Below are 23,709 nucleotides of genomic sequence, written 5' to 3'. Positions count from 1 at the left end.
AGTTAAGTGCTTATGTTTAAGCTCCAGTTAAAAATTGTTAGTTAAACTGTGGAACAAGTGTTTATTTTGTGTACAGAAACCAGACTTTGTTTTCCGAGCACATGGTCGGTGCTCTCTCACGATCTCTGTTTTTTGCAAAAGGCGAAAAATTTGTAGATTTGATCATTCAATTTAGAGTTTTAACTATAGAAATGTTCCACACTTCATTATTAATCCTTTCAGATAATGATGTCCACAACAGCCTGGGCAGTAGCCTACATGAGATAGTAGCCTAGCAAATTCAGTGAGAATAATTTAGACTATAGTAAATGTTGTCTGTAGCCTATAATCTAGGATTACATATCCTAAAGGCAATTTAAATAACCTGGATTAGGTGGTAACCTAAATTAAGGTAAGAACCTTTTAAGACATATCCTTTTATGATCCTAGGCAGCAGCCTAGTTTACACCAAGGACCCTAGGATTTGATAAACAGGCTACAGAATCTTTCCCCCTATATAGCCTGTATAGTTAGCATGATCTAAAATAATCCGGGACTAGGCAGTACCTCATATTAGTTTAAGTGATAAACTTTCACAAAACATCCCATTATTGGACTAAGCATTAGCCTAGCCATGTAATCTAGGATTCGATGAAAATAGCAACCTGTACCAGATGAGATGGTAGCCTAGCTTCAAGGCTACATACTAAGGCAACTGTGTTTTATATACTCCATGCCCTTAATTTTGAAATAAATAATCTGGATTAGGCAGTATCCTAGATTAGAGTAAGTGATACCCTAGCTATTAGATTACACATTACTTGGTTACTATTTTGTATAGTAGACCAAATAACCTAGGACTGGATGCAAACAACCTGGGTTAGACAAAAATAGTAGCCTAACTATAAGTTTACATATTCATATGCTGCTGGTTTTATATAGCCTATACATTTACGTGTGATCTATAAAAATCTGGATTAGGTAATATCCTATATTAGGCTATGAAAGAACAAATAAGCCTTGGAGTACATATAAACAGTATTCTAGGATTAATAAAAAATAACAGTTTTTTACGACTCGGTAGCCTATCTGCAAGGCTACGCACTGGCAAGGTCTTATGTAGCCTATACACTTACAAGTGATATAAACCTGGAACAGGCAAGAGCCTAACCAGATTAGTGGGAATCCCTTTTTAAGGGAATTAATTACCCTGCTGTTAGTTTAGAAACAGCGTGGCCGATTATCAGACAAAAGGGTAGTCTCGGCTACATAAAACAGAAAACCAGACAAAATTATAGTGTACGCTGCTCTTCTGGGAAAAGGAGAATTCAGGAAACAAAAAACCCAAAATTTCCCTTTACCCAATTCGAAAAGGCTTGCTTTGATCAAAAATCATATAAGCCTGCAGTCACCTCCAAAACTTTTCCTCATAAACAGGTAGGTGGTCAGAAGGGACAAGCCCCTTCAAAAGGGCAGCAACAGCCACATCAGCAAGGACATCCTTTTCACAAGGTTCAAAAACTGTCTTATACAGGAAAAGGAAAAGCAATGCCCGGAATGCCTATCAAGGGAAAAGGTAGAGGAAGAAGGGGATACCAATTGGAACTGTTTGGTCGGGGGTTGGCTTCAAAGACACCAAAGGGAATGGAAGTCTTCTCCTTGGGGACACAGCATTGTTCTCAATAGGCTGGGGTGGAAATGGTTTCATCCTCCCTCCCCTCCCCTCCCCTCCAGGCCTTTAAAGGGGTTCTTTCAAGAGCAAGACTCCTCTCTGGAGGATTACGTGCAGAACGCCTGTTGAAAGGTGCCGCAGAGAAACGCATATATTCCCCACCAAGCACGTCTCTTCAGTGTTCCCAAAAAGGATTCCTGTGAACGCAGAGTGATCCTCGACCTATCAACATTGAACGAGTACACTGTTTGCCAAAAGTTTCGGATGACTACCATTGCCCAAGTACGTTCAGTCATTCCAAAAGGGACTTGCACAGTTTCTATAGATCTGAAAGACACATACTGGCACGTCCCTATCGCCGCTCCCTTCCGCCCCTTCCTAGGATTCCGGATAGGGAAAGATACGCACAAGTTCAAAGTCATGCCTTTTGGGTAAACATTGCCCCAAGAATTTTTACAAAATTAGCAACGGTAATTGTCCGGGAACTCAGGAAAGAAGAAATACAACTAACAGCTTACCTAGACAACTGGCTAATCTGGGGGTCCACGAGAAAAGAGTGCTTGAAAAACCTAAGAGCAGTGGTCCACAGACTCCAGTCAAAAGGTTTTAAAATAAACTGGAAAAAAATCTCGCCTCTAGCCCAGCAGATGCTTTCAGTGGCTGGGACTGTGTTGGGTTACTCTTCAGGGGCTGTTGTCTCTCCCCATCAAAACTCAGAACAGAATACGGAAAAACCTCAAAAGGTTCCTGGCACAGCCCAGAGTTTCCAGACGGCAATTAGAATGCATGAGGGGTCTGCTGCAGTTTGTATCAGTAATAGATCCAATACTCAGATTGCATGCAAACTGTGGCTATTGCATGCAGGAAAAAGCGAGACCGATCTCACCAAAAGAATCAGAAAGTTTGGGAGATACTTTGGCCTTGGACCCTGAAGAAATCTAGCGAAACAGGTCACCTTGACTCCTCCATCTGTAAGTATGATAATACACACAGATACCTCATTGACAGGTTGTGGAGGACATTGGGAGGATTGTCAGGTGGCAGGGAGGTGGTCAGCTACTCTCAGGAAGTGTCATATCAATTTCCTGGAACTCATGGCTGTCTTTTCGTCTCGAAAAACTCAAACCTCCAGAAGAGACACATATTTTGTTGGTTCTAGACAACACGACTGCAACGTCCTGCATCAAGAGATCAGGATCACATTCACCTCTCAACATGGTAATGCTCACCATCCATCGGATGGCAAAAGTAAAGAAGTAGCACCTGTCTGCAATTCACCTCACAGGGTCTCTCAATGTAATAGCAGACTCTCTATCAAGGAAAACAACAGCCTCAACAGAGTGGATGTTGGACAACCACTCTTTTAAGACAATGGCCAACGTGCTTCCACAACCGGAAGTGGACCTCTTCGCCACATACGAGAATCACAAACTCCCTGTATATGTCTCTGAACTTGGACAATCGAGCAATGACAAGGGATGCATTCCTAACAGACTGGAACAAGTGGAGGACGATATATTTTTTTCCTCCATTGTCCCAGATTTTGAAGGTTTTGAGCAAACTCCTAACCTTCAAAGGAACAGCTTACTTAATAGCCCCAAATTTGCCAAACAGTAATTGGTTCCTATCACTTCAACAATGAGCAAAAAGATCAGTTCCACTATCGTCCGTTGTTCTATCCCAGAAAGTAGGAGGGACAATTGGTAACGCATCCTCCTTTCTGAGCCAAGACCTTCACACATGGGTTTTTTAAATATTACCTACCGTGAAAACTACGCACCTAACATTGCTAGGTGCCTAGTGCAAAAATTACAGACATCATCTATCCGGCAATACCAGTCCTTATGGAAGATATGGTTAGATTATAACCATACTGAGAGCCCAGTCGAGATTTCTATAGAAACACTTTTAAGTTTTCTGATATACCTGTGAAAACAAACATCTTGCAGTTACAACAATCATGGCATGCAAGGCAGCATTAATGGAAGCTTTGCTTTATGGATTTGGGATTGACTCCAGCATAGTTGTTGTTACTTCCCTTCTGCGGTATTTTGCTCTTGTACATCTCTATGCACCCCTCAATTCAGTGGAACCAATACAACCGTGACTTACATGCTACAAAAGGCGATCTTCCTGATTGCATTAGCATCAGGAGCCCGTATTAGTGAACTAGGCTCTCTTAGACAGGGACGATAAATCACACAAACTGCTGATAAGCAATTATTATTGTCCCCTGGCCTATCATTCCTGGCCAGGAGTGAGGATCCTTTAAGAAGGAAATCTCTTCTTATAAGAAAACTCAATTTAGCAGACAAAATATTATGCCCAGTTCAAGCACTTGAGGTTTACCTAGAGGTCACGGCAAATATCCCAGAAGGTCTGATTTTCCTACACCCTAGCACGAATAAACCACTCTCTCTACAAGGGCTAAGAATAATTTTAAATCCCTCATTAAAAAGGCAAACACACTTTCCTACGTGATATTAGAAAAGTGGAAAGTAAGTATGTCGTTGCCCTTCAGAAATGTCTTTCGAAGAAGTCTCCAAAAGTACAGGGTGGGCATCAGAGACAGTATTCTTGAAGCATTACTGCCATGAGCTCAAACAAATTCGTCTACACTGGTTAGTCCTGACCTAATTGGCTCTACAGCAAAAAATCAGGGGTCTTCCCAGTGGGAGAGTATGCCGACTATCGCTGGGGAAGGTGCGACAAGACTGCAACCACACCCAGCACACTTAGGTAAGTCACTACAGAACTTAACCCTAAAAACCCAAGTTCTTGTTTAGTTTCTTGTTACCAAAACCCTAAAAGGTTTTTTAGAATAAGGAATGGGGCTTGAAACTTGTGGCTTGCCCGCAGACAAGAAATTTTTTTGTTTTTTCTTTGGGTTTTTGAGATTAAAATTTTGAGAGCTTAAGCCTTTTGTCACTATTTCTTTTGTAAAGCTGCTTGAGGATGAAACAAGTGACTACGCTATCAAAAACCAGGTTTTGACGCAGGAAAAACCAATTTTTGTTTCCTGACGAAAAGGCATGGATTTGGGCAATGGATCATCTTACACTGACCAGCAGAGAGTAATGGAGGCTGGACTTTTGCCTGCCCCAGTCGTCAACAAGATGGCAGACACACATGCACAATAGTCACTTCTTACAGTTTTTGACGTAGGAAAAACTGGGTTCTGCTTCACTGAAGATAAGGGAAAGTGCCCTATTATCCTTAGGTCCATTTCTTTGATATTAGTCTAGTCACCATGGAGCGCTGACACACCATCAGGGGGTAACTCCTTGAGGACTCAACAGCAGCTACCAAAAATAGGTTTTTCCTATCACATTTTTTTTTTTTAATCTGCACTTGAATGAGATGTCTGGGATTTAGCATGAACAAGGTATGGACTATGTTAAATTTATGGGTCTGAAAAATTCAAATTTTTATTAATTTTCCTATGGAGGTAATACATCCTCACATTATTAGATGCATATATTTCATGACTTACTGCTCAGCACCAACAGCCATTGCAGTGTAGAAACATGGTTTTGTAAATTATTCTAATAACAACAATCTAGAAAACTTTACAACTGATTCCCAAATATTTCCTGGTTCTGGTTTATACACCACAGGAATAACAAAACAAAAAAAATTGTGCTCTCCTTTACTTACAGTTATATTTTAAATTTCCGCTGCTTCAGAAGGGAATTTCTCAATTTTAACTGCTTCTCCCGAAATGATTTTTTTTGTTTTCCCTTCACTTTATGTTTCATCATCATGAAATTTTTACCTTTATTTTTCTGTCTATTTGTTGTCGATGCATGTGGATTCATTTTGCCCTTCTTCTGACCATATTTCTCACGGCCCTCTCGACCTGCTAGGACAGTTCCCATACGAGCATCTTTATCATGTTTTCTCTTTTTGTAAATCATTTCAATGTTCTTCAGTGGAACCAGTTCACCTGCTTCCTGCTTTTCTTCTATAATATCCAACTTACGTTTTGAATTTTTATTCTTCTTGTTCAGACTGAACTTTTCCACATACTTTGCTGCCTGCACTGCTGCAATCTTAGCAAAATCTTGATCTGTGAGGAATCGGCTGCTGACAATGTCTTCAGCCCTTTCTGCTCTTTCTTCTGCTGTCAGCTTCATCACTTCTTTGACAGCTTCCTTTGTGGTTAATGCCTTTTCACTGTTTTCCTTCTTTTCATTTTCTTTTCCTTCGTCATCATCACTACCATCCATGTATATTTCGGGATGATCAACGTCAATCCAGCCTTCTCCTTCACTGTCACTGTCATCACTCTCTTCATTTTCTATTTTAAAGCTTAAAATTTCAGCTCCAGGAATGAAACTCTTGGCATTAATTTCACCAAACATCTGCTGTTTTTCCTCTGCTTTTAATTCAGTTGGGGCTCCTCTGTCTTTTCTACTTAAAAGCATTGGGTTTTTATCACGAAACAGTACTATGAGTGACCTTGCAGCCATTGACACCCCTTTATCTTTGTGTGTTTTATACTGTGCCAAATCTTGCAATAAATCATCTGGCATACCGTGAGGATTCCTTGCACACAATTCCCTAATTGCATTAAGACCCATAGCCATTACTTCACTGGAATATCGTTCAGTTACAAAATTGTTTGCAAGACATCGCACAACTGGTTCCAGATCATCTGGAGGAACTTCATCATGGGCAGCTTGAGCGGCAAAAACCATCACTTTTGTCACTTCTCGCTGATGAGGATACAAGTATCTCTGAAGCAGTGGATAAAAGTTTGGTAGGTATAACTTATGAATACCTATTAAGCGGGAAATAAGGTTCATTGTTAACAATTTCACCTCAAACCTTTCATTCATATTCTCCAACTTTCTGTAGAGTCTTTCTGCCATATCTTGTGGATCATGAATTAGATGCAAAGCAGAAAAATCCATGTTAACCTTGGTTGTTTTATTCTTTTGATTCTTTTTCACAATATTTTTTACCTTCTGCATTTTCTTCTGTTTTCTTTTTTTAGTCTTTTTATTGACTTTATATGCCATCACAGCAGCCTTTAAAGCTGCTTGTTCATCCTCATCGCTGTCTGAACCACTGTTGTCACCGTCACCACCACCACCTCCATCATCATCCTCATCATCTTTGCCAACAAAAAATTTTATTGCTGCTACCATAATCTTTGTCACCTTGTGGAAACATGCAGTTGTAATGATGTTTACTGTTTTAGCATCATTCCATATTTTCTTGTTGTAAAGCTCTAACATTACATTCAATGAAGTTTTTGCTGCTACTGCATGTTTAGCCTTCAACATTTCATACATGAAATTTTGGAGCTCTTTGTTCAACTTCATATTTTTGGATTTTGAATTCAAGTTTTTGATATCTGTAACCATGTGCTGTTGTAAGAACTTGCGCAGATTTTTGTCCTGCAAAAGAAAGGGAAATGTGGAAAATTACTGAAATGGAAGAGCAATATTACTAAGGTTAACAAGCAAAATTCTCTAATCATCTAAAATTCATAGTTCTCTTACATGGAACAAATCTCTTACCTTGCTTGTGCTCAACTACTCTATAATGAGTAAGCCTCATTGGAAGGCAACACCTACTTGTTACATCATTTCATTAAATGCCTTGGCTATGACTGGTGTTAATTTTGACAAGCAATGCCCATTATATCTTCATTTACTCAATTTTGAGTAAGATACAGTACTGGCCACTCATTACCAATAGGATAAGCAAATAGTGTGAGGACTGTCTGCACTATAAAGTATAACCCAGCTGTTGACGCCTGTTAACAAGGTAGTTAACTAGCTGCAGAAGAGTGAGGGATGGGAGACCCACCATCCACTCAGTATGCAGTGCAACTTTATCCTTTAGCATAAAGAACAACTGCAGAGTTGGTAAGAGGTGGGATTATGATAAAAGACTTGGGTTTGTATGTCTAGGAAAAATCCAAGTTGTATAACTCTGCAATTTGTTCCTACATGGATACAACCCTTTGCCTTTTAGATGGTGACTTGCTCCTTACCTGGGAGGCATTATCCAGACATCATAACTGCTTTGATCTCCCACCCAAAATGTCGGCTTCCCAGTCACTTAGGTAAGCAAGGGAAAGATGACACATGTAACCACCAGCATATCCACAATTTCCCATTTGGGGTGGAAACACAGGCTTAGAAGGTAGCACATTATTGTAAAGAACCAAATAAGTATGCTCTACTACCTGTAACCCCCTTGTTAACAAATGGAAAGAGGGAGTCACACTAACAGACTCAAAACCCAGAGATTGGGAGCTCTCTTCCATAACTAATCAGCATCTGGCCAAACCAGCAAGAATATCGCTATTGGCTGATCGGCATCAGAGGTTAGAAAATGAAACCAGCCAACTTTCTTCAACTACCCTTTCACCACCTTAGGTGAGGCTGCTCTGTCTGAGCAGAGCTTGGGCAGTATGTGTTGAGAAGCCATCAGAGGCTTCTAAGGAGAAATACCCAAGGACTTGTAAGCAATAGCCCTTAAGTAAAACAAGGTCAAGGTGACTGGTGCCACTACACACTCCTCAAGCTCTAGTGATTCCAAGCTGGGTAAAGACACTGTTGTAGGTACAGGCCTAGACCTAAAACCATTATCAGCCCAAAATAAGGCAAAAAGACAAGAATTGCCTTGCTTGCAAAGCTTACTTTAAGTGATGAAGCTTATAGCTCCCTCACTCTCTTAGCTGTATCTAAGGCTACCGTGAATTTTCCAGAGAAACTTCTTTAAAAGGAGACTGCTCAAATGTTCAAAGGGCAGCAACATGATGAACTTAAGAACTGCATACAGATTCTAACATAAACTGAGTACCAGAGACCTGAGAAACTCCACTTTAACACCTAAAAGAACATCTAGAGTCTTTGCCCTAGGACAAGCCGAAGAGCTGAAGCCAACATGGCCCTATAGCCTTAAAGGCTGCTACCAAGGACTTTTTCTCATGCTTCAGAAAAACAGAAAACTTACCATGTTGCTTTTAGAGATACTGGTATGTACTAGAAAAACCCATTAATTCAGCACCAAAACCTATACACTGACCACTACTATTGGCAGAATCAGCTAGTACATTCTCTCTTGGCACTGATAACGGTCTTCCTGCAAGATCTTGCCTTGAGCTCACTGGGGCCCTGCAACAACTCCATGCAGTTATCTGCAGCTTGCGGGACTGTGATGGAACCTTTCCTCTCATGGCTGCTTCAGGAGATTCTTCCTAATAGGGAGAAGTAATAGCAAACCTATCCACCACTAAATGAAACTGGAAACCCATCCTTCCTTGACCACCTGGGGTAACCAATGCCAAGAGACAACTTACAGTCACTAATGACTTCCAGAACCATAGCAAAAGGATGAAAGGCATAACAATCCAGACCTGACCAGGCACCAGCCTGGTATCCACCAACCAAGCTAAAGGATCTTTCACTGGTGAACAATAAATTGGCAAACAAGATTCCTCTTGGTATCAAACAGGTCAATAAAAGGGGATCCCTACAGTCTGCTGCAAACCTCTGGATGTCGAGCCCATTCCAATACTATTACTTGATCTCAGTGACTAAGTACATCTACAAGAACTTTCATGAAGAATAATTACCTTCAGCAAGGTAATAAATCATGGTTAAGGTTACACGTGCTAATTTGACCAAATAACAAACGAAACAAGGTTAGTGCATTTAGAACAAGCAGTGCTCGTTCTCCTAATACAAAAAATGATTAATATTCTTTAACAGGCTTTAATCTATTCGAGTATGAGTTCTGGGGAGAATACTACAGAGGCAATGGATTTCAAAATCAATCCTCCTACTGCCACCAAGAAACTACTAGGAACATCTTAGAGTTGCTGGATTCTCTTAACTTGTTAAGTATCTCTTCTAGTGACAAAATAAGAAAAGATGTAAGGGTTCATAACCAGCTAATACGACTGAAAAATGCCTACTATACCAGTCTAAGGACCCTGGAAGTGGAAGTAAAAGACTGGTAAATGCCTGTTCTGCATTGTCAAAAAGAGGCCTACAATCGGAGTTTACTACAGTTCTTACAGAGTCGGATTCCTTCTGCTTAGTTGGTCTCTTAGAACAGTGTTACTATCCAGAACAAACTAAGGAAATATCACAATCTTCCCTGCTTTTGTCCAAAGACAGACCTCTGTTATTCTGAGTATACGGAATAAACATTAATATCACTATTATTCTAGTTGGAAAAAAGACATTTATGATGTCATATATATACGTAATATATAAATATACATATATCCATATTATATATATACCCTATACATACACATTACCTACTTATACAAATATGTATACATATGCACACATATGTGAATAATTACCTACAATACAGAATGGGTTGTCTGAGAACAATGCTACTTGTGCTTTATCCAATGTTCACACTGCTTTTAAGTTCTTTCTGACTGCTAAGAATATAATAAGAATATGATATTACACGAGTAATAATATGATTCCTCCAAACCCGGTTAAACTCCCAAAATTTCTAGATCTTCCATAATCGAGCCCCACACTTACCCACTGAGGCATCTAAAGGACTGGGTCCTTCTTCCCATGAGACCCTAAACTAAAATTGAATCTGATAGAGACTACCTGAAAGAATCCAAGCTTTACTCTTTCCAGGTCAAAAACCTTCCCCAGAATCGTAAGACCTAGAGGAGAAGACTGCTGCTTTGCTGAAAACTCCTATAAGGTTGGAAAACCTCTTGGAAGTGAGCAAAAGACCCAAAAATATGAAAACAGCTTAGAAACAAGCAGCAGTGAAAGACCCAAAAATAACACAATAGGAAATAAAGGCAAAAGTGATTCTCCGCAAGAAATACCTAAACTGTGAGAATCTCTTCATCTAAAACAACAAAAACCTATGCTGGGACTAGTCCTTTCCTGGTGTTACCTCAAGACTAAGAAAGAGACCCCTAGAATACAAGGCATTTCTCTCTTTCCCATATAAGGAGGCAAGAATAGCAAAACATTCTTAAAGGTGCTATATGGAGGTAAGAATAATGAAACGCCTTTGAAGAGGCTTTCTTTCCATGAACTGCACTAAAGCCTTGAACATATCCAAGACAAACTAGGTGAAATGCAAAGCAAATGAAGGTTCTATTTCCATAACATAATTTGTTAACTTAAGCCCTAGCCACACAAACTAACTCCGTCTGGGACACTTAGTCTGTTGGCAGAAAAAATCTATAAACAAAGGGAAGTCTGCTGTCCACACTGCTGTGTCTGGCCAGTCAAAGTCTGGTTGGAGGTGAGCACAGTACGACAATTGCAGCATCGTCCATAGCCAGAACATTAAGGGACTGGTACTCTGCCTTATTAACAGGCATATGTATGAAGAAGAGAAGAGCACTGGGTAAAGGGGAATGGTGTAAAAGCTGGTTCATGAAAATGAAAGCTCTAGGAAGTCATGTGACTTGTAAGAGAACTGCAGAGCAGACCAACAAACTGTTCCAAAGTATGAAAGAAAGTAGCCAAAGACCATCCACACTCTACTTGACCAAGTTACCCCCTAGCATTCCAGTGAGGGAAACAATTAAGAGTAGCAATATATCAGGAAAATTAACAGAAAGGTAAATGGATGTAAAAAAATAAAGTACAGTAACTTAAAAAAGATAATCATTGAAGATCAAAGGAAATATACATAATTTCATATAACAAATGATCGTACTTACATATTAAACACATGCATCACATAAAATACAGTCATACCCCGAACTTACGCGAGGTTAGGTTCCGGAACCTGTCGCGCAAGGCGAATTTTCGCCTAAGTTTGGCACGGTCTCTAAAAATGCTGATAAATGCTTATTTCTAAAGTTTAAACACTAAATATGATCCTAATCATGCTCCAAAATTATTAAGCTAACTTTTAAATGAAATTAAAGTTACTGTAATTTCATTTAAAGTTAGCTTAATACATTACCCTTAAAAAAGAAATAAATGATTGATATAAAAATAAAGAGTTGGAAGAGAATTTCCGTCTCTCTCCCCTTCTGACCGATCTATTTTTAGAAGTCTTTTGAACCTCTTTTTAATAACTTCTTTATTCTATGTCTCTTTCTCTTTGTTCTGAAATGCTTTTTCATGAACAAACAGTATTTTTTATTTGGACTAATACAATTCTTAGTTATTATGTCTCTGTATTTTAGAATGTATTTGCCACACTAGCACATTTACACTTCGTAGACAGTGCAGGTAAAATTAGATCAATTTAGACTTTACACTTCGTAGACAGTACAGGTAAAATTAGATCAATTTAGACTATCTACTGTACAGGTAAAGATGTACAGAGAAATAACAAGTTATAAATATGTGTGAGCTCTAAGTATGAACGAGAGAGAGAGAGAGAGAGAGAGATAAGGGTTGTCCTTACTTAAGAGTGAAATTGTTTATCAATTATTACAGAGACAGAAAGAATAACACACAAAAGAGAGAGAGAAAGAGACACTGCCCTTACCTGAAATATCAAGTTAAATTATTTAAGAAATATTATGGAGACAGAGAAATAACATGAGAGAGAGAGAGAAGTTATTCTTACGTTAGATATCAAAAGATGGAAATTCAACATTAAACTGAGAGAGAAGTTATTCTTACGTTAAGATATCAAAAGATGGAAATTCAGCATTAAACTAACTTTCAAATGAAATGAAAGTTACTGTAATTTCATTTACAAGTTAGCTTAATACATTACCTTTAAAAAAGAAATAAATGGCTGACATAATATTACAGGAGTGTGTGAAGATTAGTATACTATTTCTCTCTCTCCCCATTCCATCGATCTATTTTTAGTAGTCTTTGCAACCTCATTTTTAAAAACTTCTTTATTCTGTCTCTTTCTCTTTGTTCTGAAATGCTCTGTCTGTACGTTTTAGAACGGCACATTTACTGTTTGTAGACAGTCAGGTAAAATTAGATCAATTTAAAATTATCTACTGTACAGTTAAAAACATACAGAGAAACAGTAATACATAGGTTGTGCTAACTACAAATGAAAGAGAGAGATAACAGTTGTCCTTACTTAAGAGAGTGAAATTTTTTATGAATTATTATGGGCACAGAGAGAGAGAGAGAGAGAGAGAGAAACCTTTGACCCGCTAATCAGCAACACTCCCCCTTCTTGTCATGTTAAATCATGTTGCAGCTTTGCCTTCGAGCTTCTCACAAAAGATAGGGGAAAGATATTTGTTTGTTTAAAATACGTATCAAAAACGAATTTTGTAACGTATCACAAACGAATTTTGTATTATTATTATTATTATTATTATTATTATTATATTATTATTATTATTTAATCTTATTAATATTTGAAAATTAGTACTTATTATTAGGTAAAAAATTTATTTATCATACAATACAAATAAACATAAACATGTACCATAAAAATTCTCTCATCTCAGTAAAAGAGAGAGGGAGAGAGAGAAATTATTACTTTTATTATTTAATGTTATTTAATTTGCACATAAAAGCTTGAAAACTTATAAATTACATTAATTAAACATAAACACTTTTACAGGGTTTCTCAGCATTTGCAAATGTTCGCGCATCTGTGAAAAACTCGTGTATGACAATTAGTTAGGTTCCAATGAAAAGTTTGTGTGTCTGTGAATTCGCGCAACTTGAATCGCGCAAGTTCGGGGTATTATTGTACCTAAAATTTAAAATAGAAAATTATAAGAATATATTCCCATAGATCTCAAGTTATATTTTATTCCCGTGGTATATATTATAATCCTCAGGTTCATGATCTCTATATATTCCAGTACATATTTTCATTCTTGTATTATATATAATTACTTTAGCAATATAAAAATTATTAATGCTTTTCATACACAATACCTGTTTCTTATAAAACTAATGCATTGGCTCTGCATCAATCTTTGTCACATTCGTATACCTGGCAGTTGTGTACTTTACTCACCTCAGACAGTCTGGTGCCTTTGCTCAAAATGTTTGACATACACTTACTTCCCAAAAAGTTATCGAAGATGGTGACGTTAGCAATAAGATAGTTATATCACACCTCGTGCGTATATATCCAAACCTCACAAACTAAGCAGTAAAAAAGGTTAGTGAGATTTGTGAAAATGGTGTTTAACTTTTATCATCAATATTTGCTTTAGTGCATCCAACCAAGGGATTTGCAGCTACTGTACTCACACAAAAAGCGCTCTAATATCCAGTTTCAAAAAGTCGCCAAATTTTTTATTCACAGATTTTCCTAAAATTCATACTGTAATATTGGCAGATGCAAAAATCAGATTAGACAAATTTTGACATTTTTACTTACACCTATTTTAATTTTTTCAACATAGTTTATCTACAATCTCTGTTCAATAAAATAAATTATATTTTAGCTCATTTGTGTCACAGTGCGGTAGCGGGCCAGATGAACTGGCCTGGCGGGCTGTATCCAGCCCACGGGGTGTAGTTTGGTGACCCCTGTCCTAGCAAAACTGGTGACAGAAGTAGACTGACTAGCTACAATTGTTTCTACTTGGTTGGGGTGGGGAAAGTGGATGGAGAGAAAATGGACAATCATATAAAACAGTGTTCTCGTTTTTCTTTTGCAATCTGTAGATTTCCCACTGGTGCAGAAGTAGAAGCTATATAATGGACAGGTAAGGTTCAAGAAAATAATAATAATAAGATATCAAATGAATGTTAATTATCTATAACCTCACCTGGCAGCGCAATAACTGGAAGAACAGAATGTGCAGATCTGTTGGTGATAATAAATTCTTATTACGCAGCAGCACCAAAGCCTTAACAAGTGACATTCGCATCTCTGGGTGCAAAACTGAAGCATGCCGTTTTAAGAGTGTCATAAGCTCTTGTGGAAATTTATCTAACTCCTTAGGGTAGCACTGTGCAACCTACAGATAAAAAAAGAATAAAGAAATCAAAAATAGATTCAAGATTAACAAATGAAAACTGTACTATATATAATCAATATCAAGTACATTAGTGCAATCAGACCACCGAGTTCAAAATACAGTACAATATCTTTAATGGTCCTATCACAAAGAGTTTCCTCTCATAAACACTATACTGTACTGTATAAACTATGTTATTAAATAATATCACATATTTTTAAAGTAATTTGTAATTTTCATAGATATAAAAAAAAAATAAATAAATAAAAACCAGAGTCTTTTGAGTTTATGCACCAATATTTCTCTACAGGCAAGCCAAAAATGGTCAATGAAACTTGGTACCAAGGCAATTAACTGGTGATATGTGGGCAAGTGGAGAAAATCACCACTCACCTTTTTCCTTCAGCATCAGGGACTAAGTAGGGTGGCTGAGGTTGGATTATGATAAAAGACTTCAGTTTGTATGACTGGGAAAATTACTTTTAAGTACAATACTCACTCACTTAAGAAACTGACTGGTAAGCTGAATCTCCACCTAAAAAAGTCATGTTCCCAGTCATGATAGTAAGCGGGGGAGCAATGACACATGTAACCTCCTAGACGATTTGGCATGGGGATGCCAGAATGCTAGGGTCCCCAGCCTGAGTGAGAAGTGTCTGGATCCTCAATCGTAAACTTTAGAGAACCAAGAACCCCCCCCTACAAGGGGTGAAACAAGTTAGAAGTCACCCAATATCTGGATAAAATTAATTGATGGGTTCAAATTATAATCCTATCACCACTCCCCCCCACCCCCAACATTACAAGAGAGAATGAAGAGTCCTATCTTGTAAACAAAGACTCTAGGACTGGATGCACATCTGTGTAGCTTACCAGCATATGTGCTTGTTCCAGGATGTACTTCACCTGAGCTGCTGCCTCACAGTGGGAGGAAGAAGGAAGAGGGGAACCAGTTTTGCCTTCTGAGAACCTTAGGTAAGATGATTTTCTATCCAAGAGAAGCATGGGTGACTCTACATTCTGTCAAGCACCAATCACAAGACCAGAGTAAAAGGTGTCAAGGGGCTTGTGGCCAACATCCCTTATGTAAAATGAGGTAAAGGTGGTCTGGCATCTCCACACATCTGACCTCATTACCTGTCCCTCTCCCCTAACCTTGTGGACTCTCACCCAAAACTGTTTGAACATCCACTTTGCTGGACCAGTCATAAGCCTGTTTGATTATAGAATGAAGCCAGAATGGAAGGGTGTTCCTAGACAGCCTTTTCTTGTGCCTGCCAGTACAAACAAAGCAGTGACAACATTCAAGCCTAAAAGTTTATGTTCTCCTTAGGTAGCTCCTCACAGGCTAAACCATATGAAAAAAGCATCTCATCTGGGTCACCACCAACAAAATCCAGGAAGAGGGGAACCAGTTTTGCCTTCTGAGAACCTTAGGTAAGATGATTTTCTATCCAAGAGAAGCATGGGTGACTCTACATTCTGTCAAGCACCAATCACAAGACCAGAGTAAAAGGTGTCAAGGGGCTTGTGGCCAACATCCCTTATGTAAAATGAGGTAAAGGTGGTCTGGCATCTCCACACATCTGACCTCATTACCTGTCCCTCTCCCCTAACCTTGTGAACTCTCACCCAAAATTCTCATATCTCACAACAGGAGTTTTGCCCTCCTTAGGAGCTTAGACCTCCAGAGTAGGACATGCTTCTCATATTCCACAACCCAACTCAGGCACATTATGAATCATAGGAGGAAGCCTCAAAATGAAACATTACTATCAAGACTACCTTCTTGCTAACCTTACCCTCAGCAAAGCATACTGGTCATATTGGTATAAGTTACTTGCCTTATCCTATCTTTTCCAGCTGTCAGATGGTTTGGAATCACATTCTTGTTCATTCCTGAGTTTGTGGCAAAAACTCAGAACATGTCGGGAACTGATGGAAGAACTAGCCAGTCATCCAGATGATATAGCAAGCATACACCCTCTGACTGGGTCCAAGCCGACACCAACGTGAACATTAGTGTGAGCACCTGGGGGGCGGGGGGGCTGTCACCAATGCATTGCAGACAAGTGAAGGTATTTCCTAGAGAAGTGATAAATGGGCATCTGAGAATAAGCATACTTCAGTCCTACCAAAAGCATGAAGTCACCCTTTCTGATGGAGTCTTACACAGCATGCTGTTTCCATCTGAAGAACAAACTTGTTCAATGTAGATATCAATGACTGGTCTATGGCTGCCATTGATAGGTCTATGGCTGCCAGTTTCCTCCATCAAGAAAAGGCAACTGCAAAGCACAGAGCTGTTGTCTACGACTATCAGTGCATTCTTACCCACATCCCCTTTACCTTTGCCAATATTGCCAAAGCTTTCAAAGATCCCGGAAATTAAGAACAGTACAAAAAACAAATGGGAGAAGGCAGGGTGCATAGGTCCCTGAAATGTAGACTGTAACTGTCCTAAAGGAAACAGACTACCCAGGGCTCTACCCACTGTCTCTGCCACATTTCCCAATGGGATGATGAGCATCTTCACACTTGTGGCAGCTGGAAAGAGAAGGTCAACCTCAGCATCCCCTTCACCTTCCTTCCCAACCAATGGTGGGGTAAGGGGGGGATGAAAGGGCTGGTACATGCTCCTGGCCCTTTCTTCATAGAAAGAAGTCAGAATTACTTTCTTCGGTGTCCTGACACCAGACACAGAAAGTGTGGTTGCCCCTAAAGACCTGACTGCAGTTCCCTTCATCACCCCAGATGACTTAAGGAGATTGCAAGGATAAATCAGAGTCCTAGCTGTTGTATGCCTCTTTTACTCTCACTTCTACCTTGCCTACCAGAAAAAGTAAACAGGTTCCCAGAATTGGAGTGATGAGTGACAAAAGAGTACTCTCAGTTGAAATATGTCTTGAGAAAATTGAACACACCCCATCATGACTTTTCAAGACAAATTTTGACCACAGGTTGGTATTATGAAGTGAGAGGAAAGTAAATGCCTTTCCTATTGATACAACTTTACCTCCTCATTCTTAGATGAAAAAACAATAACACAGAAGTTAGCAATTTTAAACCACAGGTTGAGCCATGATGCTGTATGGAAAGAGGCCTTGGTGACTGACTCCATGGCTCTTAATTCTGCCAATGAGAAGGCCATACCTTCCTGATGGAGTCTCTCTAGGGAAAGGTCATTCATCAGTCTGCAGAATGGCTAGCCCAACTGAAGGTGAGTGGTCTCTGCTTTCTCCAGTATGCCGACTTTCTTCTGGCATGTCAACAGCAAAGGGAGGAGCTTACTCGATCTACTTAACAACTGGGAATAATTTAATCTGCAAATCAGACTGTTCACCCTATTCCAAACACCATGAGCAGGCTGTGACCACAGATATCTGAAAGAGAGTGCAACCAACATAGTAAGGGTACCAAGCATAGAAGCAAACGTATGTGTTGACGTCTCACCCAGGAAGAGCCCAGCATGGACACTGATTCATCGCTGGAGAGCACGTGCGGATCAACTATTTTCAGCATGTACCCCCCAAGGCTTGGCCAGAGGTGTATGGGTGGAAGGACCCAGGAGAGGTTTGAGGGGGTAGGGGAGGAAGAAACCAAAAAGATTTGGTGGATTCAAAGGAGTATCCCCTCTTGACAACACCAGCCAATGCTTTTTAGCCTTCACTCTCTTCTTTCCAAACATTTTCCACTGCCAAGGTGTCCAATTCAAACACTTCTTGTAGGAAAGGTCACAAATGCAGGTCCTACCCTTACAGTAGAACATACTCTGGTGAGAATCCAGTCACAGAGGACATTAAGCCACCCCACATGCACACACACCCCTGTCCTTCAAACCATTTTTACTCATTTTCCTTAGGTTCCATCTGAAAGTAAATACATCGTAAGTACAAAAACCAAAAAAAACAGCTTCAGTACGCAGTCACACAAAATGCAGCTCAATGTCCGTACACAAAGGTGGCTGAAGAAAAACTGGTGTATGACAGTAAGTGAGCCAGTGTTTCCCACCACCCTTGTCTCATCTAATACCAGTTAACTATCTTGCTACAAAGTTTCAATGACCAATTCCAGCTTGCCAAAGCTCCTGTGGTGAACAAGACTGTTTGAAACTTCTCATTAGCAAGGATAACTCCACTGAAGTGGAGAGATCCAGCCCCTTCAGTTTGGAGACCTGTGGCTTGCCTGAGTGATAGCCTTTCATTGCAGAGATTGAAAGGAGCTTGTCTTGATAAAGGTGAATAAGAAAGTCTGCAATCTGCTGAATAAACATTCCACTGGGAGACAGACCCTTTCTGCAACATCAATCGCAGAAAATGGCCCACTTTCCTTGGTGCATGCTCACTTAGGAATGACAAGAGGTACCCCGACATCTCCCTCCCTCTCAAAGGATACACCGAATAACTTCCTCCATTAAACTGAAGGGAGTGCACTGCCTGGTGATACTTCTGAACTTGTGGCTGACACAGGAGAGTGGGCCAGAGGGAAATATCTCAATGCTTTAAGCAGGAGAGTCACCAAACTGAGTACCACTCGGCTTAAGGCCAATGACAAGCCACCAGGGATGATAAACATGACATTTTTATAATAAAATAGTTTTATATATACTTACACAGTAGTTGCATAGCTACTGGTTTCTTTTCACCGGCAGCTTTAAATTTTGAAATTGCAGGTCACGCTAATTTGTTTTGGTTATGGCGATGTGCCCCGCCCACTTTGCTATGTTGTACCTTCTCTTACAACTGCAAGTGGGTGGGCCACGTCGCCATAACCAAAACAAATTAGTGTGACCAGCAATTTCAAAATTTTAAGCTGCCAGTTAAAAGAAACTAATAGCTATGTAACTACTGGGTAAGTTATTTATATAATAAGTTATTTATATAAAAACTGTTATTATCCTGCAGATTATGCTTAAAAGCAGGAAGGGGTAAATGTCCAGATTGTCCCAGGGGTGTTGGAAGGTGTCTTCCATTACCAGGAGGGTCAGCAGATCGAGTGCCACTTGGCCTGAGTCCAATGGAGAACCAACAGGGTAACCCTGAGTTTGAGAGTGACGAACACTGGTATCAACCTATGGATTAAGCTAAAGGCAGGAAGACATAAGTATCTAGATTTTCCTATGGATACTGGAAGGTGTCTTCCATCATTGCTCATCAGCCTTACCAAGGGACCTACCAACTGTTCTTGAAACCCTTGCAACTCTAACCATGCTGCCTGTATCTCTAGAACGTTGATGTGGAGACATGGTGAGTCCTCTAATCACACTCCTAAAATTACAGTGCCTTTTAGGTGTGTGCCTCAATTCACTGAAGCAAGCATATGTGGCTCCACCTGTGAGGCACCAGCTTCTCCAGGAATGACAAATGACCAAAGACAACCTGCCTGATCTGAGCTGGTTGTTCCAGCCAGACCAGAAACTGTCCTATAACCCCTCTGAACTTGCTTACTAAAGAGCATGCCCAAGTACTTTGTCTGCTGCTTTGGGAATGAAATCAGACTCCTCCTAATTTACCAAGATTCCCAGCTCTTGGCAAAATGAGAGGAGAAGCTGTGCCTCGCAAGATGGCAAAACCAACAGTCACTCAAGTGACAAAGCAAGCTCATGCCTTTAAGTAGGCTCCAGACAAAACCCAGGTGAAAAACTGGGTGAACACCTGTGGGGCCATCACCAGTCCAAAGCATAAAATTTGAACTGTATATGGTCCCTATGCAGACAAAGTGCAGGTCTTCCAAGAATCCTGATATACGGGTGCTTGAAAATATAAATCCTTCAGGTCTACTGGAATAGTATATAGAATTTTGGCCACAGGCCAAGCGCTGGGACCTATGACGTCATTCAGCGCTGAAAGGGAAATTGAGTAGAATGGTTTTATAGGTGAAACAGTAAGACAGAAGAAAGTGAATATGAATGGAGGTATGGTAAAAGGAATGAAAGGGGTTGCAGCTAGGGGTCAAAGGGACATTGCAAAGAACCTTAAGTAATGCCTATGGTGCACCTCATGCACACTAACCCCCTACAGGGTTGAGGTCTATTGAAAGCATGAAGTTTCCTTTTCTAATACATTTCAGCAATGTTCCTTTTTCCATCTTAAAGCAAGTCTGAGAAAGAAACTCATTTATCAGACAGAGAGAGACCATCAGTCTCCAACCCCAGTCACTTTCTCCACTACGAAAAGGTGACTGTATAACCCTGGAGACTGCTGTTCTAATACTTCTATGGTGCCTTTCTCCTTCATAGTCTCCACCTCTGCTGACAGGGCCAGAGACTTTGGCCAATCCAGAGTTTTGGGGGTAAACCAGTAATGGTGTCTGAGATTGGGAGGTGGGGAGGGAGGGGGGGGGGGCAGTCTTTGAACAGAATCCTGTATCCATCCCAAAGGAGATATTTCTCATGGGTCTGTCCCCCTGACTCTGCTACACTGCTCAACAGCAAGACAGGCAACCCTCTACTTAAGGCAGCAGAAGAAGGAGATTGCCACCCTAAGCAATCCCCTCCCTTCTTCCCATTTTCTCCCTTCCCAACCACAGCTGGAAGGGGGAGATGAAAGGACTGAGAAGGTTCCCCTCCCTTCTTCAAAGAAGAAGCTTTGACTCCTTGTCTAGGTTAGGGAGCAGCAGACTCCCTCACAAGTCCAGACAGTTTTCAAGGACACCACTTTACTGATCAGAGGAAGAGTAGAGAAGAGTCCAACATCTAATTGTTTCTAAACAAGATGTTGCTCTAGTGAGAAACCAGGTTAATCCACACGGTGGTACTCTGGTGCACAAGGACAGTCAACCACTGGCCCCATCTCCTGAAAATTGCTCTCCTCCTGCAAGATTAGATAACTGGCACAGCAAAATCTGCCAACATATTCAATTATAAGCTAAGCCTGGAGAGAAGCCATGGAGACAGACCCCGTGGCACTTATTCCAGTTGTTGAGGTCTTGAAAGTTTCTCTAGGGGGAGGTTGTTTGTCAGACTCTACAGACTGTATCTCCTCTTGACCTGTGAGCAGCAGGGGGAGCAGATCAGCTAGGCAAAAGGGAACTACCTGACCTGCAGATCAAGACCTTCACCTCATCCAAAACATCACAGGCAAGCTGGGGCCATAGCAACATGACCAACAGTCTCCTTTCAGAGGAGTACCCAAGGGAGAACTTAATCAAGACCATAGCCATGTGTGAATCTCAGGTGGCCTCCTCGAGATTATTATACTTACGAAAGGGCACAAAAACCTCAAGCAAATGCTTCTCAAGCTAGGCCTGAAGGATTCTGGAGAGGGACCATTAGGACCCATAAGGTCCCCAGGGACATGAACTACGTCCTTTCCTGCAAAAGAGTAAGGTGTGGCTGACTTCCGCTCCTTTGCTCGTTTTCAGTCTTGTGAGAAATGAATGGAACTCCTCCCTGGAGAAACTACATGAGATCCAGCAGAGTCACTCTCTGAACAATGCTCAGCCTTGGAATTTTGTCATACTAGCACTGCTCCTATACTCTAAAACCCCAGAGTGAGCATGTGCTCAATAACCTGAGTAAGCTTGCGCACCACCTGTCCTACATCTCACATGCAACAGCGAACCACGCACAAGCAAGGTGGAAGAGCTCAAAGGTGACCTGACCTAAAATGAGACCACTCAGTGCATACCTGCTCCAGAGAACACCCAAGAAGACAGTGCAGGCCCTCCCATATGGCCCCCAAGGAGGCATGGGGGAAGCCTGACCCACTGTCAAAACATGTGGTCCGAAGACCTCATGTGCCGAACAAATGGATGCACATACCTTTCCTTGTGTTCTCTTCAGAGATAGGTGGGGGGGCAGCTTTCCCAATCAACCACTCAGGCATGACTCCTAGAACAAGCATGCACACCACCCTTAAGGATCACATCTGGAGCTGACATGAGCAGTTCTCTTGTCTAACAGTGTAGATACAGAAGGCCCTGCCCTGTCAAAGACTTAATGATCACAAGTCAGAGAGAGAGAGAGAGAGAGAGAGAGAGAGAGAGAGAGAGAGAGAGAGAGAGAGAGAGAGAGAGAGAGAGAGAGAGAGAGAGAGAGAGAGAGAGAGAGAGGATGACAAGCTAGAAAACATTGAGGCTGAACACTGGGAGTACTTCTTTCTTCTCTTGAATCTTGCTGGTCTTCAACACTGGAGGGAAGGTCAAGGCAAGAACTACAGCCATCGAAGCAATCAGAGGATCCACTAGTGAAAACACTACTGCAATGAGTGGTTCCCTCTCCTTTGTGGTAGCAGAGGAAGCAGAAGCAGCTGCAAACACAGCAGGAGGAGCAGGCGAAGGAGAGAGCTCCTTCATCTCCTCAGTCAGGTTGTCCAGGAATGCTGTGAAATATGGACTACCAGGAGTATTCAATAAAGGTAAAATCTTCTGCAGGTACTCCAAGGGTGACATCTTCATACCTGGATTGTCAGGATCAGATAAGCATGAGGACAAGGCTTATGCTAGGGATAAGGCACAAAATGGTGGGGAGGGCACCAGCCCAAACAGCAGTGTCACCCTCTAAAAACAAAAAAAAAAGGGTGTGACCAAACTGCTTCACAACTTAAGCACTACCAGCAAACAGATGAATACAAATTAAGGATGAATACAGGAAGAACCAGACAGATTAAGCAGTGTCATTGGAGGCATGTTTCTTCTCAAGAAGGCCAGCAAATGCCGCCTTTCTTCTCCCTCCTCCTACCAAACTTCTCCCCCTGAGGAGAAGCCCAACCAATGCACTCCTTCCAGGGGGCAGCACAAGTGCATGCCTTTCCTCTATAAAAGGAATAGTACCTGTCAGAGTCAACTGTTACAAGAGACATGAATGCTCACAAAGAAGCCCATGTCCCTCACAACAGTGTTTTTCGTGTTTTTTCTCCATCAGCAAGGAGAAAACGATGTAAGCACAAAACATGACTGAAAAGCAAATGGAAATAATCTAGCACCCTATCAACAATCATTCAATGACAGGAGGAAGAGAGAGCACAGAGAGATGCCCACTTTTCATGACAGCAAAGAAAAATGAATAGTGAATGATGATGTAAGAAAAGAGAGGGGTATTCACCACTCACCACTTATAACAACTGGTTAACGACCTTGTTACTATATTCAATGACTGCTCCAGTTCAAACAGAGGATACTCTTATATATAAAAGGCAATGGCTCCTATATATAAAAGGCAATGGTTTGTATT

At 40.7% G+C, this 23,709-nt stretch overlaps 1 protein-coding gene across 2 annotated transcripts in view; it reads right to left on the bottom strand.

Moving 5' to 3' along the window:
* Positions 1-5,286: 5,286 nt before the first annotated feature.
* Positions 5,287-23,709, bottom strand: part of Mys45A (SDA1 domain containing protein Mys45A) — a 28,045-nt gene continuing 9,622 nt past the window's right edge. For both annotated transcript variants that reach the window (XM_067104350.1, XM_067104349.1), the window contains exons 3-4: positions 14,346-14,537; positions 5,287-7,056 (exon numbers count right to left, since the gene is read on the bottom strand). In XM_067104350.1, coding sequence (XP_066960451.1) covers positions 5,311-7,056; positions 14,346-14,537 — 1,938 coding nt within the window. In that variant the 3' untranslated portion in view covers positions 5,287-5,310. The remainder of the gene's footprint in view (positions 7,057-14,345; positions 14,538-23,709) is intronic.

The sequence above is a fragment of the Macrobrachium rosenbergii genome, chromosome 5, assembly GCF_040412425.1.
Source record: "Macrobrachium rosenbergii isolate ZJJX-2024 chromosome 5, ASM4041242v1, whole genome shotgun sequence".
Lineage (NCBI taxonomy): Eukaryota > Metazoa > Arthropoda > Malacostraca > Decapoda > Palaemonidae > Macrobrachium > Macrobrachium rosenbergii.
This window is presented reverse-complemented; position numbering and strand designations above follow the sequence as displayed.